At 35.4% G+C, this 24,945-nt stretch overlaps 14 protein-coding genes across 14 annotated transcripts; 9 read left to right on the top strand and 5 right to left on the bottom strand.

The window, feature by feature from the left end:
* Nucleotides 1–26: 26 nt before the first annotated feature.
* On the top strand, nt 27–1,401 carry WICANDRAFT_66891 (WD40 repeat domain-containing protein; the record flags this gene model as incomplete). The annotated part of the gene is made up of 2 exons (XM_019184062.1): nt 27–393; nt 444–1,401. Exons 1-2 carry the CDS (start codon nt 293–295, stop codon nt 1,399–1,401), a joined length of 1,059 nt encoding a protein of 352 aa, XP_019041862.1. The 5' UTR covers nt 27–292.
* Nucleotides 1,402–1,636: 235 nt separating this feature from the next.
* Nucleotides 1,637–2,021, top strand: ECM19 (Ecm19p; the record flags this gene model as incomplete). Its single annotated transcript, XM_019183040.1, has 3 exons — nt 1,637–1,703; nt 1,767–1,794; nt 1,847–2,021. 3 exons carry the CDS (start codon nt 1,637–1,639, stop codon nt 2,019–2,021), a joined length of 270 nt encoding a protein of 89 aa, XP_019041863.1.
* Nucleotides 2,022–2,257: 236 nt separating this feature from the next.
* Nucleotides 2,258–4,069, top strand: SYO1 (Syo1p; the record flags this gene model as incomplete). The annotated part of the gene is made up of 1 exon (XM_019181392.1): nt 2,258–4,069. The coding sequence occupies one exon, from the start codon at nt 2,258–2,260 to the stop codon at nt 4,067–4,069; it is 1,812 nt and encodes a 603-aa protein (XP_019041864.1).
* Nucleotides 4,070–4,298: 229 nt separating this feature from the next.
* On the bottom strand, nt 4,299–4,866 carry UBC9 (E2 SUMO-conjugating protein UBC9; the record flags this gene model as incomplete). The annotated part of the gene is made up of 2 exons (XM_019185414.1): nt 4,299–4,734; nt 4,829–4,866. The coding sequence occupies 2 exons, from the start codon at nt 4,864–4,866 to the stop codon at nt 4,299–4,301; spliced, it is 474 nt and encodes a 157-aa protein (XP_019041865.1).
* Nucleotides 4,867–5,110: 244 nt separating this feature from the next.
* Nucleotides 5,111–9,209, top strand: VAC14 (Vac14p; the record flags this gene model as incomplete). Its single annotated transcript, XM_019183041.1, has 3 exons — nt 5,111–5,993; nt 6,470–6,531; nt 6,588–9,209. The coding sequence occupies 3 exons, from the start codon at nt 5,111–5,113 to the stop codon at nt 9,207–9,209; spliced, it is 3,567 nt and encodes a 1,188-aa protein (XP_019041866.1).
* Nucleotides 9,210–9,295: 86 nt separating this feature from the next.
* Nucleotides 9,296–10,552, bottom strand: REH1 (Reh1p; the record flags this gene model as incomplete). Its single annotated transcript, XM_019181173.1, has 1 exon — nt 9,296–10,552. The coding sequence occupies one exon, from the start codon at nt 10,550–10,552 to the stop codon at nt 9,296–9,298; it is 1,257 nt and encodes a 418-aa protein (XP_019041867.1).
* Nucleotides 10,553–10,927: 375 nt separating this feature from the next.
* On the bottom strand, nt 10,928–11,098 carry WICANDRAFT_82643 (40S ribosomal protein uS14; the record flags this gene model as incomplete). The annotated part of the gene is made up of 1 exon (XM_019185415.1): nt 10,928–11,098. One exon carries the CDS (start codon nt 11,096–11,098, stop codon nt 10,928–10,930), a length of 171 nt encoding a protein of 56 aa, XP_019041868.1.
* Nucleotides 11,099–11,987: 889 nt separating this feature from the next.
* Nucleotides 11,988–14,540, top strand: TSR1 (small subunit rRNA maturation protein TSR1). The gene has a single exon (XM_019182649.1). It carries the CDS (start codon nt 12,167–12,169, stop codon nt 14,453–14,455), a length of 2,289 nt encoding a protein of 762 aa, XP_019041869.1. The 5' UTR covers nt 11,988–12,166; the 3' UTR covers nt 14,456–14,540.
* A 502-nt stretch (nt 14,541–15,042) lies between these two features.
* Nucleotides 15,043–17,928, bottom strand: STE23 (metalloendopeptidase; the record flags this gene model as incomplete). Its single annotated transcript, XM_019183042.1, has 1 exon — nt 15,043–17,928. The coding sequence occupies one exon, from the start codon at nt 17,926–17,928 to the stop codon at nt 15,043–15,045; it is 2,886 nt and encodes a 961-aa protein (XP_019041870.1).
* A 965-nt stretch (nt 17,929–18,893) lies between these two features.
* Nucleotides 18,894–19,544, top strand: CCW14 (Ccw14p; the record flags this gene model as incomplete). Its single annotated transcript, XM_019183043.1, has 1 exon — nt 18,894–19,544. One exon carries the CDS (start codon nt 18,894–18,896, stop codon nt 19,542–19,544), a length of 651 nt encoding a protein of 216 aa, XP_019041871.1.
* A 413-nt stretch (nt 19,545–19,957) lies between these two features.
* On the top strand, nt 19,958–20,863 carry ATP10 (Atp10p; the record flags this gene model as incomplete). The annotated part of the gene is made up of 1 exon (XM_019181325.1): nt 19,958–20,863. One exon carries the CDS (start codon nt 19,958–19,960, stop codon nt 20,861–20,863), a length of 906 nt encoding a protein of 301 aa, XP_019041872.1.
* A 154-nt stretch (nt 20,864–21,017) lies between these two features.
* Nucleotides 21,018–21,378, top strand: WICANDRAFT_60723 (uncharacterized protein; the record flags this gene model as incomplete). The annotated part of the gene is made up of 2 exons (XM_019183044.1): nt 21,018–21,158; nt 21,220–21,378. 2 exons carry the CDS (start codon nt 21,018–21,020, stop codon nt 21,376–21,378), a joined length of 300 nt encoding a protein of 99 aa, XP_019041873.1.
* Nucleotides 21,379–21,619: 241 nt separating this feature from the next.
* Nucleotides 21,620–22,936, bottom strand: IDP1 (isocitrate dehydrogenase (NADP(+)) IDP1; the record flags this gene model as incomplete). The annotated part of the gene is made up of 1 exon (XM_019181302.1): nt 21,620–22,936. The coding sequence occupies one exon, from the start codon at nt 22,934–22,936 to the stop codon at nt 21,620–21,622; it is 1,317 nt and encodes a 438-aa protein (XP_019041874.1).
* Nucleotides 22,937–24,155: 1,219 nt separating this feature from the next.
* On the top strand, nt 24,156–24,899 carry WICANDRAFT_60725 (uncharacterized protein; the record flags this gene model as incomplete). Its single annotated transcript, XM_019183045.1, has 1 exon — nt 24,156–24,899. The coding sequence occupies one exon, from the start codon at nt 24,156–24,158 to the stop codon at nt 24,897–24,899; it is 744 nt and encodes a 247-aa protein (XP_019041875.1).
* Between the last annotated feature and the right edge of the window lie 46 nt (nt 24,900–24,945).

A 24,945-nucleotide genomic window follows, 5' to 3' on the forward strand; every position in this document is an offset into this window, starting at 1 on the left:
CATAGAAAATGGAAAAAAAGCGTCAGCATCGAAGGAACAAAATTGTAGAATCGAAAATTCTTATTCTCGAGATTCACAAATAGATTATATCGGTTCTTCATCAGCTTATCGTTAAATGATCTTTGAATCATACCAAATAGTTTATGTTTCTGGGATGGGCCACTACTTTTTTGGGTTTTTTTTTGCCCGATGTGATTTTTCGAATAAAATTGTTTACATTTTCTAAAATTCAGAGATATAAGCCAATCGTCTATAAGTCTTCTTGTGGATTGCTTTAAAATATCATCAACAAATGACCCAATCAGATGAACAAGTGCTCGAAAAGCCTGTGCTTTTGATCCCAAATGTTTATGATGAAGGATTCAAACCAGAAAATGATGCCTATACACTAATGTATGTGTTCAACTAGTCCATCTCTCGATTTCCCACTAACTTTGGTTTAGATATGACTTACCTGTCTCTGTTACATCTGTTGACTGGAGTGGTAATCTATTAGCTTATGGTCATGAAAATGGTGTCTCAGTTTTAACCCCAATTCCAAAAGACACTCAAATATCAAAGAATCTACCAAGCTCTCTACAGCAAGAATGGGTCTTTCAGGTGACTAATATCCCATTACATTCACTAGTCACACATATCAAATTCACAAGTAAATATCTTGTTGCATGCCATGATGATAACACAATCACACTAATTAATCATTTAGATGAATCAAAGGTAAGATTAGGCGTTGAAGGGACACAAACGCACACAGGAGAGATCAATTCTGTTGATATATCAGACAATGGTACAATTGTATCTGCAGCTGATGATAAAACTGTTATTGTATGGGAAAGAGAAGAGAGTCGCGTGTTTTATTTGGATAATATTGCAACATTGGTCAAATTTTGGACAGATAAAGATGGCGATAAAATTATCGTTGTGGAGAATGGAAACACCGTTAAAGTATTAGACTATAAAAAGAATCAATGGCTATATACAATTTATCCGTTGTCATACTCAGCAAATGCTCAACCAAGTATCAATGATGTATTAATTCATAATGATAGAGTTATTGTCGTGGGTAATGGATGGTGGAAAGAATATGACACAGAAGTTTTGAATAATGGTGCAGGTTACACTCTACCGAATGGAGAAAGCCAGCTTGCAGGATGGCTACTCAATTCCAAATACATTTCTTCCAAATCGAAACCCTTGATTGGTGGTATCAGCAATGATAGATCATCATTTTATGATCTCGCAGCAAACTCGAATCAGGTACATCAATTCAAGTTACAGATTCCTTCAATTGAGGTCCCAGCAGGATCAATCAATCATGACGGTGTTGTTTTATTTGCTTCTGGATCTAAATTGATCTTGGTGAAGCCTTTTGATAGTTACGAGGTTGTTCAATATTCCTGAACCCTGAAATGGATAAAACAGATAATGTAATAATAGGGTTAACATTACGTAAGTCCCAAATTGTAGTCAAAATTTCAAAGATTTGAAAGCAGTATAGTTTTCAACTATATGCTATAGACATCAGAAATCGCGAATAAAGGCATAAGAAAATTTAACTGCAATTTTGTGCTACAACTTATCAATCACCATCATTTCTTTTGAACAACAACCCACGCTTTGCTTCACCCAATAAAAAATGAGCAGAATCAACTTTTTCAACTTCTCAGCTATCGCTTTAGTGTGTACAGCTGGTGTCTATACTGGTAAGCCTTAAATAAATTGAGGAAGCTCAAATGTCAAGCAGTCCACTAACAAAAATTCAATAGGAACCAAATTTTTTGAACCGATAGTGGTGTAAGTTATACAAGTACCCTCTAAATGAACAGCTACTAACAAACCAATACAGCGAAAGACTAAGGCTTGATGGTAACTTGAGAGATGATATAGAGGTTCCAAAGTATGATGAGAATGGTGAACTTATAGTTGCAGAGCCACAACAATTACCACCAAAACCATCCGAATTTTTGACAGACAAACAAGCTGCATCATCAAATCAAGAGCAATCAGATGCATCCAAATAAACAAAGTCCCATAGAACTCTGCACATAATAAATGTTAAATTAAATGCTATTAATCTTTGCCTGAGTTTTTGCGTAGGAAATTTTGCGCTCTGTCTGCCATTTTGCGAAAAGGGTATTTTCCAAATCGGGAAGTCCATCGCAGAATTTTTTTTTTCAAACAGACATATAACTGAATTTACTATACACTTGTTTCAACACATCTACGTTATATATCTCCCCAACCAACGTCGTACATAATGGGTAAACTCAAGAAGAGATCAAGATCATCAAGACATCGTGTCAATCCTCTTTCAAATCAAAGCAAAGATGAAAGACTAGATGCTTCCTTAAGAGAAAGTAAAATTTTACCAATCATTGCAAAGTTGAAATCTGTTGTACCAAACGATAAATCTATGGCTTTGGGTACAATCTCTGTTATGTGTGAAGATTACAAGCTCAGAAATATGTTGTTGAAAGAGAAGCTATTACAGCTTGTCATGGAACAATGTTTGAATGATGAAAATAGTGAAATCATTGTGGAATCATTTGGTTTATTAAGAAATTTAGTTATTGAAGAAGGTTATGATGTTGCAATGTATTTATGGAGACAAAATATTTGGGTTACTATTGAATCGAATTTTGAAAAGGCCAAAGTTTCATTTGATGCTATTCAAAAAGATGGACAAAAATTCAATAAGAACGAATCAAGATTATTGTTTGATTATATTGAAAACTTGATCTCTTTGATTGTTGGTCTAGGAAATGCATCTGATGATATTTTTGAACAAATATCAAATAAAGTGGACCCTTTGATTAATTTCATCAAAGAAATTTTGACATTTGGAGTTGATTTAGAGTCAAAAAGCCTAAAGACTTCAGTTTCTTTATTCAACTCAATTCTGGATTTGATTTATGATTTCAGTTCGCAGTCAATTGATTTCATAAATGGATTGAATCAAACATGGAATATAGATATTGAGTTACTAGAAAGATTCTTGAAAGATGCCAACTTGAATAAATTACCAGGTGTTTATATTCAAGGTATTAAGTTACAAATCCTGGAAGCGTCAGAATCAACAACCAATAAAGATGACGTCGTTGCAGAAATCATCAATAAGATAATATCAGAAGTACAAGATATCAATATAGAGAATGCTAGAAATACTCTTATTGAAAAGGTGGATAACACTCAAAACGTCGTCGTTGCAGATGATACCAAGAAACGCGCCACAGCAAAAGCTGAACTTCAAGCTATTGCATTAGCGATTGAGTTAATCACAGCTGCAATTGAAATCATTGCAGTTACCAAAATGGCGAACGATGATATTGATCCTGACACACAAAATGATGCTCTATTGGACTGTCTACTTAATAGAGTACCAGAAGTTTTGATACATTTATTGAAATATGATGAATTTAGAACCACAAGCTTAACTGCCTTAAACAACTTGAGTTGGTTGTTTGCCACGCTAAGAGTTGCATTAGATGATTGGGCTTTAGTAGCCAAAAACCTATGGGGTGTTGTTACAGAAAACTTGGGATCTGACATTGAAAATAAAATAAGTTCTTTTGGTATCTTATGGGCCATAATATCTGTTGTTCATGAACAAATCAACATTGATGACAACTTTGCCAAATCAGTATTTACAGAATTCCAAAACACATTAAAGGATACAACTATAGATAATGATTTGAAAGAGGAATATTTGGTGAGATTGGTTGGCTTCTTGGGTACTTTAGCACAATTCCAAGGTAATATTGAACGTAATGCTGAAATTTCACAATTTTTATTCCAAGTTTTGAACTCATTACCAAATCTCCCATCAAAAGTTGCCATTGAAATTTTAGATTCTATTTATGAAATTTATGGCGATGCGGAATATGATTATGATGAACCAGTTTTTGTGCAAAGAAACTATTTAAATTCTTTGCAACAACTTACACCAAAGATCAAGCATGCTGTCAAATTGGTTGACAAGAATGTTGACCCTGAATTAAAAGCCAAAGGTGAAGACGTTTTTGTTAATTTAAGTAGATTTATTGATTACAAAAAGAAAGAAAGAAGTTAATAGGTTTCATGTTAATAAACGTTGTGTTTACAAGTTTGTACCACCATTATCCTATTATTTAAGTACACGAACTCCTTAACGATCTAAAGTATTATAAAAACAAAAACACGATAACAAAATTAATACATTATGACAAATATGAAAGCACTCTTCAGCTGATGTATCCCTCAATGGAAGATCTGATGCCTTGATGCTGTGTAGTAGCTTATAATGCAAAAGAAAACATCTCTTATTTGGCATATTTCTTTGCCTGTTCAAGCACTTTCTTTTCATATGTTGGTCTATCTTTTCCGAATGCTCTCCAAGCTGGTTCTTGAGCTGGAGAATCTGGATTTGGGGTATCTAGCAACTCTTGAATACCTAAGCATATTTGTTTTAAATTGATACCTGGTCTCCAATCTTGATCTTCATTCAATATAGACAAACAAATAGTACCTGATGGGTAAACATTTGGATGATAAAATCCAGCAGGGAATTTAACTTTTGGTGGTTTTGAAGGATAGTCATTTGGGAAGGTCAAAGTGATTGGATAGACAGCATTTTCCCAAATTGTGTTTTCTTTGCCTGGAATACCAGCAACCCAACTTTGAAGATCTAATGATCCATCTGCACCTTTTATTGGCTTAGCATAGAATCCGAATGGGTGGTCTTTACGCCATTGTTTTCTATCGTCTGTGTGTTAGTAACCTGACATGTCAAACATAACGCCATTCATCAAGTGGCAAAGTACCAGTAGTTGGGCTTTTCAGTTGCACATACCTTTCTTCTTGTAGACGGTTCTTAAGTAGAGCTGACATCGCAGTAGGACTCTCTTAAAGTTCACTCCGTTGCTGTTGTCAGGCAAGTGTAAAGAACCGAACGCGTTCAACTTGTTTTGGATTGGTCTTTTTTTTCCTTGACCAAGTTTTTTCACCAGTTCGTGGTTTCGCGAATTTGTTTTTCGATAATTAGCTTTGGGGAAAACCAATCGAACGTTAACAAGAAAATGAGTGTAAATAGGCTGGACAACTCAGAATTCAACTGAGATACACATAATCAAGAATGTCAGAGAAGAAAGCTAAGCTTGAGGAAGATGATCTAGATGATTTGGATGATTACCTTGACGATTTTGCTGATGATATTCTGAGTAAACCTCCAGGGTTTGATCTAGATACATCCAAAAATCAAAATGGTGGTTCAGTGACTAGTGAGACAGAAACAGTGAAAGAGTCAAGACCGGAAACTACTGCTACTGCTTCTGAGGAAGATGCCATTGCTGAATTGCTGAAGAAAATGGAACAAGAGTCACCAGAAGCCCGTAATCAACTTCAAGACTTAATCAATGAGGTAAATTCGCTCGATGCTCCAAGCTCTCAAGCACCAGATGAACACAAGACAAAAGATGGGAATTTGAAAGACACAATCTCAAGTACCTTGAACAGATTGAAGCAAAGTGGTTCCAAGGTAGATAAGTCAATCAAGGATGAACAACCAGACCAGATGCTACAGGAGTTACTAAGTCAAATGAACTTGGATGGAGATGGTGGTGAAGGCACAGATGATTTTGATATAACGAAGCTTTTAGCTGATATGCTTGATAATCTAGCTTCGAAAGAAATATTATACGACCCATTGAAGGACCTATCATCCAAATATCCAAAGTGGATTGAAGAGCACAAGAAGGAAGTTTCTGAAGATGATTTAGCTCGTTATACAAAACAATCTGAAATTGTCCAGAGTATCGTGGCAAAGTTTGAAGATGAAAACTACAGTGATTCTAATAAAGAACACAGGAAGTTCATAAATGATAAACTTGAAGAAATGCAAAACTGTGGTAATCCACCACCAGATTTGACTGGTGGTCTTGAGCAGTCTGGTCTACCAGGGTTCAACTTCAACAGTGGTGATCTTCCAGACAATATGGATAAGGAATTAGAGGAGGGATGTGCGCAATCTTAGAGATTTGTTTATTTAATAAATATTGTCGTCAAGATCATAATCTCAACAAATTTAGGTAGATATTAGAACAGTAATATAGAGAAAGGATTGAGATTTACAGCTATCACCTTTTGGTTCGTGGCTAAAGAATTGATTAAATGAGATCATTTGTTATTTACAGGAAACTACACTGTTCGATGAAGTAGATACTGATGACACTATTTAATTGGCAGATCTGTAAAAATTTATGCAATAAGATAACTCATTTTAGAAACATTCATAAGAAGTAATACATACATACCATACAGCTTGTTAAATTGTCAGCTGATATACACTATAGTACACTTTATTAGCTCTACATTTGTGTCGTAAATTCATCCACTTTAACCTTAATTTTGGTTATCTCGATTTTTTCAATAGCATGTGGATTTGAAGCCCTGGCCGTCAACCACATTCCTTGAGAGGAATCTTTAGTGTAAACAGCAGCTTTATCAACAAACTGGACCCCAGAACATCAATTAACTTCCAACGCTTGTTTGCAATGGGTAAGTTTATAACAAAGCTACCTTAATGCTCCGTACTAACAATAACATGATTAGAGAAGAACATAGCTCGAGGATTGAACGATAGGCTGTACGAGAAGAGGAAGACTGCCGCTTTGGAGTTGGAACGCCAAATCAGACAATGTTTAGCTGAGAGGAAATCTGACGAAAAGAATGATGCTCAAAAACCAGATAAGGTGAAAGCTATTATTGATCAATTGTCAAAAGAGTATGCCTATTCAGTTCATCAACCAAACGCAAGAAACGGTGGTTTAATTGGGTTGGCTGCCGCTGCCATTGCTTTGGGACAGAATGAAGTTGCCATTTATTTGGAAGATATTATTCATCCAGTGTTAGCTTGCTTTGGGGATCAAGATGCAAGGGTTAGGTATTATGCCTGTGAAAGTTTATACAACATTGCTAAAGTTTCAAAAGGTGAGATTTTGCTATATTTCAATGAAATATTTGATGTTTTATGTAAACTGGCTGCTGATTCAGATCCTTCAGTGAAGAATGGTGCTGATCTACTGGATCGTTTAATCAAAGATATTGTGTCCGAAAAAGCTACTTCATACGTAAGTGTTATTCAAAATGATCCTGAAGGAATGTACAAATCAGCTACACAAACAACAGTGAAAGATATCAATGGTCAAGTTTTACAAATTCAACCTCAACAAGAACCAACAGCTTTTTCACTACCAAAGTTCATACCTCTTTTGATGGAGAGAATTTATGCTATCAACCCATTTACCAGAATCTTTCTTGTGTCGTGGATTACACTTTTGAACTCTGTTCCAGATCTTGAATTGATTTCTTACTTACCAGCTTTTTTGAGTGGACTAATAATATTTCTAAGTGATAGTCATAGTGATGTCAGAATTATCACACAATCAGCACTTGATGTTTTCTTGCATGAGATTAGAAGGGTTTCTGAGATTCAAAAACTGGTGAGAGATCAGAAAGTTAAGAAACAAAAGGATAGCAAAGCTAATGAAGCTATCACTTTAGATGTGGAAGAAATTGAAACATCAACACCGTCAAAGGGACCCAAGACTTTACCTGATTCTGTTGAATTTCCTGATGCTGAAAAAGCTAAGGATAACACTTCTGCAATCATAGGATCTGATGAAGAAAATGACAAGTCTCTCCTAAAAGACACAGACATTTCCAATGCCCAGGATCCTGTGAAAGAGCAGCAAAATAAAGAAGAACATGATGGGGAGCTTTATATTCCAGGTCAAGACATTCACTTGGACTACCCTAAAATCATCGAAATCTTGATCTCACACTTGGATTCGTCTGAAGATAAAATTCAGCTTGTTGTTTTGAATTGGCTGGAAGCTTTATTGGAAATTTCACCATCAAGTTTTATTCCTTATTTACCAAAAATTCTTTCTGTGTTGTTAATGACAATGTCAAACCAAGAGGGTTCAAATTCGAGGGAGAGCTCCAAAGAAGTTAACAACAAGCTATTGGAGTTGGTTACACACTTAAGTGAAGATGATGAAAAGAAGCTAAACTATAGTCTAACAATCAATACTGTCACTATGCAATTTTTGAATGAAAATGAAATCACCAGAATTGCGGCTTTGGATTGGCTGACAATGTTACACAAAAAATCCCCAAAACAATTGTTAGACCATAGCGATGATACTTTCACGACGTTATTGAAGGCGTTATCTGATTCAAGTGAAGAAGTCATTCATCGTGACTTGCAATTATTATCTGAGATTTCATTTGAAAGTGATGATGAGAATTTCTCTCTGTTTATGTTGGATCTATTGGAATTATTTAAAAAGGATCAAAAGTTGTTAGAAACAAGAGGTAATTTCATTCTCAGACAATTATGTGTGTCATTAGATTCCAAACGTATTTATCAAACATTATCTAAAGTTCTTGAGAAAGAAGAGGATGTCACATTTGTTGGTATAATTGTTCAAATCTTGAATAACAACTTGATAACAGCTCCAGAACTTTCATCTCTAAGAAAACAACTAAGGAACCTTGAAGATAAAAAGGATTGGGAATTGTTCTCAACGTTGTTTAGGGCCTGGAGTCATAATGCACCAGCTGCATTGGCACTTTGTCTACTTGCACAAGCTTATGAATTGGCATATTCTGTTTTGCAGATTTTTGTTGATTTTGAAATCACGGTTAATGTTTTGGTTCAAATTGATATATTAGTTCAGTTATTGGAATCTCCCGTTTTCACTAGAGTTAGATTGCAACTTTTGGAGCCAGACAAATATCCATACTTGTACAAATGTTTATTTGGAATCTTGATGCTATTACCACAATCTTCAGCCTTCAACACATTGAAGAATAGATTGAGCAGTATCAGTGCTATAAACAATGTTTCAAAATCCCAGGAAAGAGAAAATTCAAGCAATAAACATATTGATGCTTCTGGTCTGTCCAAGAATATAAAATGGACAAGTCTGTTGCAAAGGTTTAGATCAGTTCAACAAGATCATGAAAGATCTAGGTTACAAAGTGCCTCCTCTCTCAAGACCAGATCAGCTCTGCCCAAATATAGTGACACACCAAGTTCTGAAAAGACAGATCCTATAGAAGAAAAAGAAAAGCCAAATGCTTCTTTAAAAACTGAACCTGCGAAACTGGCTGTTCGTAAACTTTCAGGAAGGTCATTTGGTTTGAAAGGATTTGGTGGTGACAGATAAGGTCTACAATCCTATTGTATAGAGAATAGATTTGATGAACTATAATCCAAAAGAAAAAAAACATGCATTTTTGTAAGTTCTAATAACTAACCACCCAACATTGGATCTCTGTAATGAGGTTGGAAATTGATTCTCTTTACTTCACGACGTATTTGTGTGCTCTTCTGTTTTGTTTCAAACATTTTGATTGCCTTATCTTCTTTTTGTTGTTGAGGTAAAGTTAAACCACCAGCAAATCTTCTATCTGCTGAAGAGACTGTAAGTTGTCCTTGAGATGGTTCTCTTGGTAGTGGTAGATTTTGTCTATAGATTTTTCTGAATTGTCTATGGCCTAAACGATTTCCATTCGGTAGTGAAAGATTTGAATCTATTGGATCAATATGAACCAAAGTGTAATTATCATTGGCATCATCTGAATCTGAACTTTCATCAACAATGATTTCATCAGTTTCATCATCAACTCCTGAGAACCCAACTTTCTTTGACGACTTTGACTTTTCTGGATTGGTCTCTATCGAAGAGAAATCATAAAATCTTGCAAATTCTTCCCTTTCAAGTTTACTTTCATAAGGTAAGCGACAATGACCTTTTGATGACATGTGTGCTCTGATACTTTCCAGACTTCTACCTTGGAAATTGCAACACAGACACTCATTATCTATGACAATAACAGAGATCAGGTACTCTAGTAATCCTTCCAAATTAACCAAATAAGTTCTTTCTGGGATGTATAAACCATGGTTCTTGAACATATGAGACATATTCGTTTCAACATCATGATGAGGGATACCACAATATATACAACTTGTTATTGGCTGTAATGGTTCTTCATGGTGTGATTCACTATCAAAAGTTTCATCGTTATCTTCGTCTTCATCTCCAGATGGAACATAACTTGGATCAGTACCCACCTGAGAAGCAATTTCTTCAAAATCACTACCTATATCAGAGTGTGTACCTGGATGACTATAGACTGAATCACCTAATGAAAAGCTTGAAAATTCAGAAGCAACTGTACTTGCCGGACTAATTGCCCTTTCGATATCACCAGCAACCTGAACTGGTCTACCTCTATGAATATCACCTCTGACTCTTTGTTGGATATGTAACTTTTTTGGTTCTTTTGGTTTTATGACGGCAAATCCAAATTCATCACGTTCTTCTTCATGTTGTTTAGATTGTTGTAACTTTTCAGCAAACACATGAGCATCAACTGGGGGCAATTGTGCCACTCTTCTCTTTAAGTTATAACGATGCCAATCAGATTTCATATGAAATCTCTGAGAATCAGAGTTGGGGAATTGAATAGCACATGAGTTGCACTTAAAATATGATGCAGACATAATTGATTATCTTGAATTGGTACTAAAGAAAAGCAGAATGAATTTTAAAATGAGACTGCAATCAAGTGTAGATAAGTTTTCTTGATTTTTGAAGCTGACAAAGGATGATTCAGCCTAAACTCCAGTGCTCCTTCCAACTTCCAGCAGGGAGCTCCGTTGAGAACAAATCTAACGCTGAGCCTGGGCACCCGAGGCCTCCTTCGAAGTGGAAACATTAGGCAGAGATACGGTTAATGCACGCACTGAGCATAATTTTACTATCTAACTTACATCGACTACAACATCTATTCATAAATTACCTTAAAACGATTTTTATATTAGAACCTTTTAATACAAGAATGAATCATAAATGTAGCACAGCAACTAATGGATTCCTTAACGGTATTTGTTGAAACCAACATCTTTAGCTTTTTCTCTGAAACATTGACGACACATGTCTAAACCGTATTTTCTGATTAAACCTGAGTGTGATGAACAAATTCTACATTGACGGCTACCTTTACCGTATTTTCTTGGGTGTGAGAACCAAACGTTTTCGTGAGCCATTTTGCTAGAATAATAGTTAGTATTTGATGCTTCAAATTTGTTTTGGTGATATAGATATTGGCCTGTGTTTCGGAGACTCGAAAAATTCAGCATAGATTTTGACGCGTAGAAGTTGGTTCTTTTTATATATCTGAAGTTGCCTATCGTTTTCAATAAAATGTAACATGAATGCTTGAATATATCATTGATTCTCTATGCTTCTCTGACTGGTTAACTTCTTTTGCTTTGGTCTTCCCTTGACTTTATTGGAAATTTGATCACTCTGTAGCTTCCATAAATCTAATTTGGCTTTCGAATAAAAAGGTTCCTCCCTATCACTGTCCTTCTCTAATATCACGTATCTTGATCCTGACTTACATTAATGTGTAATGTTTTTGACTTGTTGGTGATGGTCTATATGTATGGTTATAGTAGCCTGAGCTATAGTTTTAATTTTCTATCAACACCTACCACAAGAACTAGGAACCAGTGCCAAAATGGCAGAAGTTTTGAAAATTTTTCAAGGTCACAGGAAAAATTTTCCAGCGAGCCTGAGAGGTTGGGATGTTTGATCAGGTGACTTCAGTTAGGGCATCGGCTTGAAAATGATAAAAGTGTGGGTGAATCAATCTTTATGGCACTTGACATGTTACAAAGAGAACCAACAGAGACAAACGACGAAGGGTCCCTTTCATAGTGATATCTTCAATGTGTTGACTGTTTCCTTACACTTAGTATTTACTTTGATCCTAACACACGGGTCGTCCATTAAAATATTCGTCTTTCCTATAACAAGGACGAACTATAATCGATTATCATAAACACTTCAGCTAGCTTAAAGATCTATAGTCTGAAATATGAACCCCCTCGGTCTTCCAATTGCTTGTAAACTATTGGCTGCTATATTCCCATCAAGCTCAATTAAGGAAATCCTGAGTTCAGATTCAACCTTGAGAGTTGTATCGCGATGAGCTGGTTATATGCCCTGGTCTCGAAAAAAAATTATCTACACCAAAAACTTTTTAATAGTAGGTAAGATAGATCAAGCATAATCAGAACGACTGATATCAACCTACAACCTAGTATAAAATGGCCGGTCATTCTCACAGATCCACCGTCAAGAATGGTCATAAGCCATTCAAGTCAAGACACTCCTCCAAAGGTGCTATCAAAAACAAAACAAAAGGTAAAATTGAAAAGGAATCCAATTCACTCAAACAGAAGAAAGGCTCTAGTAAGCTTGAACGTAAAAACTTGGCTAAACAATTGAGAGAAAACAAAATCACACAAACTGCTGAAATCAGAAAAGTATTTGATGGTGTCCATGGTGCAGAGAAAATCATCACCGTGATCCCATTAACTGATGATGTCACCCCAGAAGAGATTGTGAATAAGCTTATTGATACAGCTAATACAGAAGATGCTTCAATGATCCAAGGTCCATCTGTCACTTCAGTCAGAATAAACAAATATAAGTCAAACCTAAAGTTCATTATTCCAGATTTCAATAATTTTGTGTCAATTCTAGACGCTGCTAAAGTTGCAGATTATGTAGTGTTTGGTTTATCAGGTACTTCAGAAGTTGATCCTGAATATGGTGAACAAATTATCAGAGCATTAGAACTACAAGGTATTGGACATGCTATGGGTGTTGTTACAAATCTTTCTGTTGTTCAACCAAAGGAAAAATTCCAACTTGATTTGAAACAATCATTACAAAGTTACTTTAAGCATTTCTTTCCTGCCGAAGAAAAAATCTATAACTTGGAAAACAGCTCAGATGCTTTGGTGGCCATTAGAACATTATGTCAAAGATTCCCTAAATCAATCACTTGGAGAGATTCTAGAGGTTGGATTGTGGCTGATGAAGTTAACTGGGAAAACTCTAACTCTCAAGATGCACAAGAAGGTTATTTGACTGTTGAAGGTACCGTAAGAGGTATCGGTTTCAATGCCAATAGACTTGTTCATATTCCAGGTCATGGTGATTTCCAAATTGAACGCATAGAAAGAATTCAAAGAAATGATCTTGAAGCTTTTAATGCAGATGAGAATCAAGAGACACTTGATGAACTTGCTCCAAATGAACTTTCAATGGAAGATTGGGAAGATGAAGAAGAATATAATTATGATGATGGCGAAGCTGTGAGATATGATAATGGTTATTTACCTGCTGAAAAAGTTGAGAAAAAGAAGTTGAATTTGCCAGAGGGTACTTCAGATTACCAAGCAAAATGGTTCTTAGAAGATGATATTGTTGAAGACGATGACGAAGATCTTGAAGATGATGAAATCACAAGTGAGCCAGAATTAGTTGATGATGATGAACAAATGGATGTTGAAGATATGCAATCCGAACCTGCAGATTTACAGAGTGAGATGTTTGTTGAGCTATCGCCTGAAGAAGAAGAACGTCAACTTCAAATGTATCGTGAAAAGGAAGAAGAAGATTATGAATTCCCAGATGAAGTTGAATTAAACCCAACTGAATCAGGTAAAGAAAGATTAAAAAGATTTAGAGGTTTGAAGAACTTGCATAACTCAATTTGGGATTGTGATGAATATGATCCAAAGGCACCATCAGAATGGAGAAGATTATTACGTATTTCTAATTTCAAAGCTACTAAAAACAAAATACTGAAGGATTCAATCAAAGAAGCACAAGTCACAACAGGATCGAGAGTCAAACTTTACATTAAAGCTCCACAATTCATCACATCAAAGATCTCCAACTGGAAAGAAATTCCACTTATAGTTTATGGTTTGTTAGAACACGAACATAAAATGGCTGTTGTTAACTTCTCAATTCAACCTTGGGAAGATTATGAAAAACCAATTCCATCTAAGGATACAATTGTTGTCCAATACGGTCCAAGACGTCAAGTTATTAAACCATTATATTCAGCTGCATCAAATAACCCAAATAATGTCCATAAATATGAAAGATTCTTGCATAAAGATAGTGTTGGAATTGCTACTGCTATTGCACCAGCCAATTTCACCAATGCACCAGCCATTTTCTTCAAACAATCATCAGAATCACCAAAGAAGATTGAATTGCTTGGTAAAGGTTCATTCTTGAATGCTGAACATCAAAGAGTTTTAGCAAAGAGAGCTATCTTAACTGGTCATCCATTGAAAATTCATAAAAACGTTGTCACTATCCGTTACATGTTCTTCAATGCAGATGACATTCAATTCTTCAAAGCTGTTCCATTATTCACTAAATCTGGTAGATCAGGTTTCATTAAAGAGAGTTTGGGTACTCATGGTTATTTCAAAGCAAATTTCGATGGAAAAATCAGTTCACAGGATACTGTTGCAATGTCCTTATACAAACGTGTTTGGCCAAGACCTTCAATCATGTGGACTCAATAAGAGGTGTTTATGCATTAGATTTTTATGTAACGTTTTCAATATGGGGTTTATCTAAATTGTAGCATTATAAGCTGTAGCCTGTCAGCCCTAACAATACTTTATCTTTCGCGAATATGCTGTCCCTATCAGGTTTCACCACTATAAGAAAAATTTCGAGCTGCAAAAAATTTTACCTTTCTACTATATTTTCCTTTCTTTAATCAAAAAGTACCGGAAACATTTGCCACGATGATTTAACGTTAATTGTCAAGTTTAATCATTGCCATTACTGAGATTGCAGTCTCTTAATGTTAGTTTCCCAGATAAAAAATATTTTTGTCCTGGATAGGAAGTTTGGATATCGTTGTGTCTCTTTATTGAGGCGATGAAATCTGAATGTCGATGAAAGGAGATATCTTTTGCCATGAACTTATTAGGTTTACTAATGCATGACTTATTTTGTTTTATAATGGATTTTTGCTGTAACTTTGCTCGTCATACTTAAATAACCTGTGCTAGTCTCGTTGACTTCTTGCCTCTCGAGGAGAATATATTACTACGTCACTGTATAAATATATCTAAATGATCTGTATTATGTGTGAAAATGACTATAATTTTGGCTGGAAGTTTTCAGGTATCAAATCCTCAACAGGTTTAGCTGCAGGTGTCATGTATAGTGATGATCTTAAGCTACCAATATCTTCAACAACTTCACCAGTTGGGTATCCTTCCACTTTTTCATGATCTGTATTAGCTTTGGCATGCAAATTGATGATAAGTTTTGATTTAGATCCAAGAATCTTGTTTTCATAGAAGTCAACCATTTCTTGTTTAGTGATTGTTTTCAAAGTTTCAGATTCTCTTTCATTATGCAAGAAATCGTAAAAACCATTAGAAATAGCACGTAAGAATCTATTGTTTTCGTGACCTAGGTTCTTCAAGGTTTCTAGTTTTCTGGAAATTAAAGCTTCTTTATTCTTTTCAAACTCTTCCTCTGACAATTCTTTCAATGTGTTGTAGTATTGGTTGAAGAAACTTTCAATTCTTGATTCCAAATATGCAGCATTTCTTTCACTTTGAACAATTACCCTAATACCAAAAGTTGTTCTTGACTCTTGTAGCCCACTGAAAACAATATAACCAAGTTGCTCTTTAGTACGTAATGTGTCAAAAGCAGGTTCTTTAATCAATTGGGCAAGCAACTCAGTGATACATTGCAATTCCCTTTGAGCCAATTCACCAACTTGAATAAAATATTGAACACAAGTATTTGTGTTTTTATCATCTGCTAATAATTTTTCATATCTATAGGTCTTATTTTCTGGAATCCAATAGGATCTTGGTTTGATTTTTTGTGATTTGGTCAAAGGTAAACCATTGAAAGATTTTTCAATAATATCAATGATTTCATGAGCTTCCTTTGTATGAAAATTACCTTCAATCAATGTTTCAACAAATGCTTGTTTGAAGATGAGAGGAACAAAGTTTTGTAAATCTTCAAAAGTAATTTGTTCCAAAATTGGAATTTTTTCTTCGACATCCCAAACACGTTCATTTAACAAATTTGAAAAAACTGATGATATCTGACTATAAGGAACCTTGTAACCAAAATTTCTAAAGTTTCTCAAAATCTTTTCTTTGAAAACATTGAATCTATCTTCAGTTGGTCTAAAAGTGATTAATTTCTTAACAACCTCGTTTAGTAAAACTGGCGCTTTCTCATTATAACCACTTACTTCAAGAACTAAACCTTCCTTTCCGGAATGGAGAGCAAAGCTTAAGCCAGCAAGCTCAGCTTGGTATGAAATGTCTGTTAAGGCATCATCAACCAAATCAATGAATAAGTTTGTTAGAACATTATTAACTGGAGTTGAAACAGTGACTGGTAAATTGATTAAAAGTTGAATATAAGCCTTTGGAACCCAAAATTGATCATCTTTCTTATACCAAAATCTAAATTTTTCATTGACTTTCAATAGGGCTGGTTTTTTTAGGGGAACAGCATCTTTTAGAATTTCCACATCAAATTTAGTTGGAATAAACTCATTCTCAGTTGGCAAATGTAAATGACCATTTAAACTTGGTTTTCTAATTTTTGAAACTAATTCATCTGAAAAATCCTCAATAGAGTATTCTGTGCCATACCATTTTTCAGTTTGATCAGTTTCAACATTTTGTGAAATCAATGTAACTCTAACGTTATCAACTGTTAAATAATTACCGTATTCAACAATCAAATCTGGATCATATCTTCTCAAGACTGATCTACTCAAAACAAATTCATCAGGAATGTGTGATTTTTGTAAATCTTTTGCCAATTTGGAAACAGTAGCTGATGGTGAAGTTTTTTGTCTAAATCTAAAATTCATCTCGCTAACTTCTTTCAACTCGTCATAAATCCATTTCTGTGGCAATGAAACTCTAAGTAATTCAATATATTGGAAAACAACATATAAAACTTCTTCATAGTTTTTCAACCCTGTTTCCGTTAAATCAACATCGACACCGAATTGACCACAACCTTCAGAAATGGTGTAACCGCCTGCTGATAATCCATTTGCCCAACCCTTGGATTTCAAAAAGGCTAATAAACTACCTTTACCTTCATGACCCACTAAATGACTGAAGTAATGAGGTGTGTGAACTTCCCAATGTTTGTCATGGTCTGGTGCAACAAATGCCAAACTTAGTTTGTTTTTAGACATAACTGGTTTGGCCTTAATCAATTTCTTACATTCTTTTTCAGTATAAGGTTTTCCTTCAAACTTTGGTTTTGGTATATTTGAGTCTGGAATCTCACTAAACTTCTCAACAACCCATTTTTCCAAAGTTGGTAGATCTTCTCTTCCAATAATTGCCAATTTCATCAGATTTGCAGAATATGATTCTTTGTAAAATTTCAAAAGTTCTTCCCTGACATCAATTCCTTGGGATTCAGGTATTTCGCCTAGTGTCACAAGATTACCAGTGGAAAACTTATGATATGGATGAACTGGGTTGGATAAAGATTTTTCTAATTGATATAATCTCCACATATCATTTTGTAAGTTCTTCTTATTTTCAGAGTCAACAGCTCTAATTTCACGGTCTTTACAACTTGGATCAAATAAAGGAGAAATAAAGAATTGACTAAATCTGTCCAAAGCGCCTTCCAAATATTGATGATTGACTTCGAAATAGTAATTTGTATCTTCAGCAGCAGTATAAGCGTTTGAGTGACCACCATGATTTGCCAAAAAACTTGAATATTCATTTTCTGATGGATATTTCTTAGTACCCATGAACAACAAATGTTCACAGAAATGTGCTAAACCTGGTAAATGTTCATAATCACTGAAAGCTCCAACATTGACATCAAGAGCGGCGGCCGACTTGTCGGTTTTAGCGTCACTTATTAAAAGAGCAGTTAACCCATTGTTCAATTTGATGGTTTTATAACTTCTATCATCCAAATCAGGCTTCTGAATTGAATTGGAAGTGTTGAAAGTGGCCATTGTTCTTTGTAAATTGATGGATCTGGAAGAACTAATGTTCGAGAATCTTGAGTGAAAGAGTCTAGTTGGATTAATGACTGATGATCTGAATAGGTATTTTCCAGTACTAGAGAGCAATTTCATTCCACGGCACTCTCAGCAGCGATGTGGATTTGAAATGATTTCTAGTGATACTTTGAGCTTAAGGTAATAAGCCTTTATGAAGAGAGCAAAAGTAAGAATTAAAACGTCGTACGCATCTTTTGACGATTTCCAGTACAAACTTCCCTCTCCCATTTTTCGCCCCCAGTGGAGTTTCCCGCCGCCAGTGCTTCAAACCACTTCTCGGATCTCCAGTCATGTGATAATGAATTTAGTTCCGGAATGGTAGGACCACTATAATTCTGGTTTCCGCGAATTGATCAAGTGTTGATAATTTTCAGTTACATTCTGAAACAAGCCCCCAACCTCAGATCTTATACTTTAGTGTAGTTTGGTTAGATAATTGGTAAAAGATGCCTATGGAACTCACCATCAAATATTTACCACAATATCGAAAAAAACCAGTCATTTCCAGTGTTGTAACTTCTCGAGGAAATCTGCTGGTGAAGCTGGCTTTACCCTAAGATCCAAAATTCAAATTACCGAATTCTGCAACAAGGTTTTTCGCCAATTTGCCAAAGCTGGCTAGTTGAATGCCCGTTTCGGTAGTATTACCCTTACAATATCTTAGATTTTGGCCACTTCCGGTTACAAAACGGCCAAATTTGGTAGTCGTTGCCAGGCAACGGCTTGTGTTTTTCGCTCGTAGAAAGTTTTTCTTTTGGGCTTAAAATAGAAAATCTGGAATCGAGAATCAATCGATCGAAAACAAAACAAATGGAAATTTTGTTTCCTTATACTCTTTTTTCTCTTTCATAAACAACCATTGCAAACAGTATTTTGAATCAGTTTATCCATTCGTTCATCAAAAGAAGACTTTAATAATGCGTTCATTCACCATCTCTGCTGTTGCCATCCTTTCTTTATTAGCTTCTGAAGTTGTTGCAACTCCTCCAGCTTGTTTATTAGCCTGTGCTTCCCAAGTTGTCAAGAAATCAAACAAATGTAACACTTTAAACCAAGTCAGTTGTGTTTGTGAAAATGAAGAATCAGCAATCAAACAATGTTTAGATTCTATCTGTCCAAATGGTCAAGCTGATGATGCTTACTCTTCATTTGAATCATCTTGTAAAGATGTTGGTGCCGAAGTCAAATCAGGTTCATCATCTTCTTCTGCTTCATCTTCATCAAGCTCCTCTGCTTCATCATCTGCTTCATCATTTGCCTCAAGCTCTTCTGCTTCCTCTTCATCATCATCATCTGCTGCCCCATCTTCTTCATCAGTTGTCGAATCATCTTCATCTGCTGTTGAATCATCATCTTCATCCTCATCAGTTGCTCCATCCTCTTCTGCTGCCCCATCCTCTTCTGCTGCCCCAACTTCATCTGCTGCTCCAGCTTCAACTGTTTCATCAGTCATCTCATCTGCTTCAAGCACTCATGCCGTTGCTACCCAATCTGCTGATGCCGGTTTGATCTTAAACGCCCCAGTTGGTGCTTTAGTCGGTGCTGCTGCCTTTGGTTTACTTTTTTAATAAGCTAGCATTATTTAATTAATTGTCCATTTTACAATTACACTTTACAATTTTCTACTCGATGAAGTTTTTTTCGGTTCTTTTTTAACAAGATTAATATGTCTTTCAAGACTATTATTGTTTTCATGATTTTTCACTATACCCCTATCCACAACTTTAAGATAGTCAACTATTTATATATATATCATTCATCTTATGTCCTCGAAGAATAAATAAAACAAGTAGTTTTTTAGGAGTAATTGAATCAATTACCCCTGTTCCAATATCCACTTTTTGGATTGTGTCGAGAAAAAAACGCTGGTTGAAAAAAAATTATGTGCGCGCTCTGGGATTCTAGATTTGATGTTTGATCTGAAAGTTCAACTTTTCATCAGTTAGCTAATACTTAATATTCAATTACACCAAGGCATAAAATGCTCTGTTTAAGAACCCTCAAATCTCAAGTGCCCACTTCAAGATGCTTTTCAACTAGTTCCCCTTCTTTTTTCCTGGGGAAACTGAACAAACATTTACAAGCTACAACACCAAAGGAGCATGTTGTTATAACATTGACCAAACCAATAGGTGTTCGTGAAGAACCAAAAGATACAGATAACTCGCCTAAAGATCCAAGAAGTATCAAAGAGAAATATAAAGATTTTTTGGACCCGGAAAAGAACAAAAAGAGACAAGAAGAATTGGAGAAAGAAATGTCAAGATCTGGGATGTATGATCTTTACGTCTATCGTAAAACTAAAGGTAAATTGTTCCTTTCACCTCAATCATATTGGAAAGCTGAAAAATCATTATATTTCCCAAACTTTGTTGGTGAAGATTTGACAAGTTCTAAATTGAAAGGTACAACCTCGTTGTTGAAAGGGAAAGTTTCAGTCATCAGAGCATATACAGCTGATCTTGGAGAAAAAGCCTCTAAAGGTTACTTCAAAGTACTAGATAATGATTACTTGACCACTGAAGGTTATGATAAATTCTTAGAAACTAACCCAAATTCACAAATTGTTGATTTAAACATCACTGAAAATGGTCTAAAAGCTATTTTTGTTAAAGCTTCCAAATCTGGTCTTAGAAAGGTTGTCCATGAGTCAAGACATGATAAATATTTGATTGTCCCAAAGAAGGGATTAAACATTGACGTGAGAGAAAGTATCCACCTCTTGAACAATTACACATGTTTTATCTATGTTGTTGATCATCAAGGTAGAATTAGATGGGCAACTTGTGGTGAACCAACAGAGGCCGATAGAAATATGTTATGGAGAACTGTTAGAGGGTTAGAAAGAGAATATAAGGCATTGAACCCAACTGAAAAGCCAGAATAGAAACTTGTATATATTAATAAGAGGTTTGAAATGGGATCAAGATTTTGTAAAACTCATTCGCGAACAATCTTTTTGCAAGTACAAAGCGTTTCAAACAACCTTTGAACATTGACAGGACTTGTATTTGCTGGAAGATCAAAGCTTAGATTAAAATATGAGATCAATTACAAAGACTCCAATGGCAAGACAGTTCACACTTCTAAGTCAAAGAAGACTAATATCCACAGCTAGGGTCAACAGAAACACTACCCCAAAGCAACCAGAAGAGAAGAAACCACAACCTATTTCACCACACGTATGTATTGCAGACTAAATACTTGTTCCTGCTAGTACTCTAGTACTAACGAGCCTTAAAGGCTGCTTTTTACAAAGATTTTGGCACGCCATTAGTGAAGGTCCTTGGGGTAACGTTTGTGACGTATTACGGTCTTCAGTACCTATGGGAATATCTTGACTCGCAAGAACCTGAGGAACATCCAAATATTCAACCAATTAATGTGAAAAATGATGATTAATGAACACAAACATGGAATATGTCAATACTACAAGCTTAACTTTTAACTGAAATTTTAATATGACCAGCATTTCCCTGTTGCTTTATATACCCAAAACTAATGTCAAAAAATGACTGAATTTTATAAAAAAAAGAACCAAAGTATAATAATTATAAAAATATCAATATGTAATAAATTAACGTAGCATTAAAATCAACAGTTCATAATGTTAGATTCTGTGCCAGAAGTTTCCGCTTATAGTTTAAGCATCAACTTGTGATTTTAAACGTTTTTCAACAGCGTCTAAGAATTCATTAGTGGTGACATAACTTTCTCTATCAGATCTACCAGTAGCAATAGCTAAATCTTTAGTCATGATACCATCAACTTGAACAGTGTCCAAAGTAGCTTTTTCTAATAATTCAGCAAACTTAACGACATCTTCAGTACCGTCTAATCTACCTCTTTGAGCTAAACCTCTAGTCCAGGCAAAGATTGAAGCAATTGAGTTGGTTGAAGTTTCTTTACCTTGTTGATGTTGTCTGAAATGTCTAGTGACAGTACCGTGAGCAGCTTCACTTTCAAAAGCTTTACCATCTGGAGTAACCAAGACTGAAGTCATCAAACCTAATGAACCGAAACCTTGAGCAACGATATCTGATTGAACATCACCATCGTAGTTTTTCAAAGCCATGATGAAACCACCTTTAGATTTAACCATTTGAGCAACCATATCATCAATTAAACGATGTTCATAGTAAATACCTAATTCCTCAAATTTGGCTTTGTATTGTTCATCGTAAATTTTTTGGAAGATATCTTTGAATCTACCATCATATTTCTTTAAAATGGTGTTTTTAGTAGATAAAAACAAGTTTAATTGTTTACCAATGGCTAATTTGAAAGAAGAGTGAGCAAAACCTTCAATTGATTCATCAGTGTTGTACATGGCTAAACCAACACCAGCACCTTTATAATCATAAACTTCTAAAGTTTGAGTTTCTGAACCATCAGCTGGTTTGTAAACTAATTCTAATTTACCAGCACCTGGAACAACAAGATCAGTAGCTTTATATTGATCACCATGAGCATGTCTACCAATGATGATTGGTTTTTCCCAACCTGGCACTAATCTTGGAATTCTTGGAATGACAATTGGTTCTCTGAAAACAGTACCACCCAAGATGTTTCTAATTGTACCATTTGGTGATCTCCACATTTTTTTCAAGTTGAATTCTTTAACACGAGCTTCATCTGGAGTGATTGTAGCACATTTAATACCGACACCATATTCTTTGATGGCATTTGCAGAATCAATGGTGATTTGATCATTGGTTGCATCTCTGCTTTCAATACCCAAATCGTAGTATTTAAGATCAACATCAACGTATGGTAAGATCAATTTGTCTTTGATCTTTTGCCAGATGATTCTGGTCATTTCATCACCATCTAGTTCAACGATTGGTGTTTTAACTCTAATTTTGTCCAAAGCAAAAGCAGATTGAGAGAATGAACGGTAAGCATTAGCGTTCAAGATTGGAGATCTCAAAGAAGATCTAATGGTAGCGTAACGTAGCATTATGAATTGATTGATGCTTGGTACTGAAAAGGTGAAAATTCAAACAGTTGAAGAACTCGTCGTTATATACTTTTGATAATTTTTTTGTCGAAGTCAGTCAATCCCATTGTCGGCCCTGTTCTGAGCGAAATTCCTCCGGTGGTTGACTCACGCTTTTCAGCGCTCTCGCTGCTTAATTTTTAAGCCTGGAATCAAATCAAAACTACAGTGATTGATAATGATAATACTAATCACTGCGGTTCAATTAGATTTATGCTGTTCAAAAGTATAATGTAAAAGGTTTCTGTTTTATTTTCCGGCTAGCTTCACAGAACTGTGTACAGTGAAGTTGGGTTTTCAGGCAGACCCCTTCCTCTAGCTATTAGGCAGATCGCGAAGAGATCGAGTCTAGCAAACCCGCGATTCTTGAGAACCCAGGCAGAACAACTAAAGAAATAAGACGAAATAAGACTATACGCGGTGTGATCAACAGCATTATACATGGTGCTACAGGGTCAATTGATCCTGGAATGAGTCCTAGGTACCATCTTGGCTATTTCATTGTATTTTTGACTTTGTAGGTGGTTTTGGTCAGATTCCTCATCACGATTTTTGTTCAGCGGCTAATCAGAAAATAGTGTAATCTTAAACCACCTTTCCATTACTTCAACAACAACAATTCAAATCAAGCTCTGGGATCACTCAATTCGCCATGGATTTGAATCAACCATTTGTATCGTGCAGTATATGTCATGCTCACCAACAAGATCAACGCAATCAAGAACTATATTTGACCTCTTGCGCTCATATAGTGTGTCGTGAACATGCTTCAAAGGGTACTCAATAAACCGGTTTTGACATTATAGATCAGTTTCACTAACTGTCCAAAGATCAATTTCATAGCCTAGAGGATACTAAGATACGATGTCCTGTATGCAACCATGATTATGTCTCGTTGGTAAAGATTGACCAGAAGGTGAGTTTTAATGTTTATTTGACATCGTAATCAAAGTTCTAACAATGATCCAGTTACCAAGTGAAATACAACCATTCTTCACGCCTTTCCCTGCTCAAATTGAACAATTCTTCGCTACTGCGCAATTCCAGTATTGTGCGCTTGTTGACAAAATCAATAATCAGTCACAATTGATTGATAGATTGGTTCAGAAAATCAATAAGCAAAAGAGTCTCTTATTGTTGGCAAAGGAAAAAGTTGCACAGATAGACGCTATGGAAAAGTATGAAGATACCGTATTACCTACATTCTGCTTACCTGAAGTCTAATAATTTAAGCAAAATCAAACAATTGGAAAAAGATAATTATCTTTTGAAATCTAGTACAAATAGCAGGTCACTTGAACGCCTGCCGCTGCGTCCAGAAACAATAGATCTAACTGCAAATGATTCAATTGATGGCTTACCAGGAATGGATCAAAGAAAAGTTGTTACGAGGTCTTTTGTCAATCAAATTAAACAAAGTTCGAGTCAAAGGGTTGTTCCATCGGGATCTAGTAGAAATCATGCACCAACTCATTCAAACCAATCATTTGAGATAACAAAAGGAAGAATGGCTGAATCAACTAATATTTTAAACAATTCCCCAATAAAATCTATTGTGAGAAATAATCTACAAAGTATGAGAAATGGTTCACATGGTCTGAGTACGCCAACTTCCCATTCAAGTCATAGAGTGATGTCGAATGATTCATTTAACTCCACATTAAGCTCTAAAACTCCAGAGCCATTTTTCCCACCAACAGCTAATATGGCTATGAATCAGAAGAAGCAATCGGGCTCTAACAGACAGCTCGAGTCGAACAGAGTTACAAAAAATAGAGCATCAACGTCTCAAATAGCCCAAAGATTATCAGCACATATGAAAATTGGGTCTGCTACCCCTTCCACTGGGTTGAGAGTTCAAACAAGTAATGGAATCAGACCAGGGTCGTCTTTTACTCAAAATAACATTTTTAGGAAAAGATAAAAGATGTATACCATTAAAATGCATTCATTATATTATACAAAGTTGT

Source organism: Wickerhamomyces anomalus (genome assembly GCF_001661255.1).
Source record: "Wickerhamomyces anomalus NRRL Y-366-8 unplaced genomic scaffold WICANscaffold_1, whole genome shotgun sequence".
Classification (NCBI taxonomy): Eukaryota; Fungi; Ascomycota; class Saccharomycetes; order Phaffomycetales; family Wickerhamomycetaceae; genus Hansenula; species Hansenula anomala.

Bases quoted from the DNA above. Each gene is read 5' to 3' on its own strand.
- TSR1 (XM_019182649.1), top strand. From the start codon at position 12,167: ATGGCCGGTCATTCTCACAGATCCACCGTCAAGAATGGTCATAAGCCA.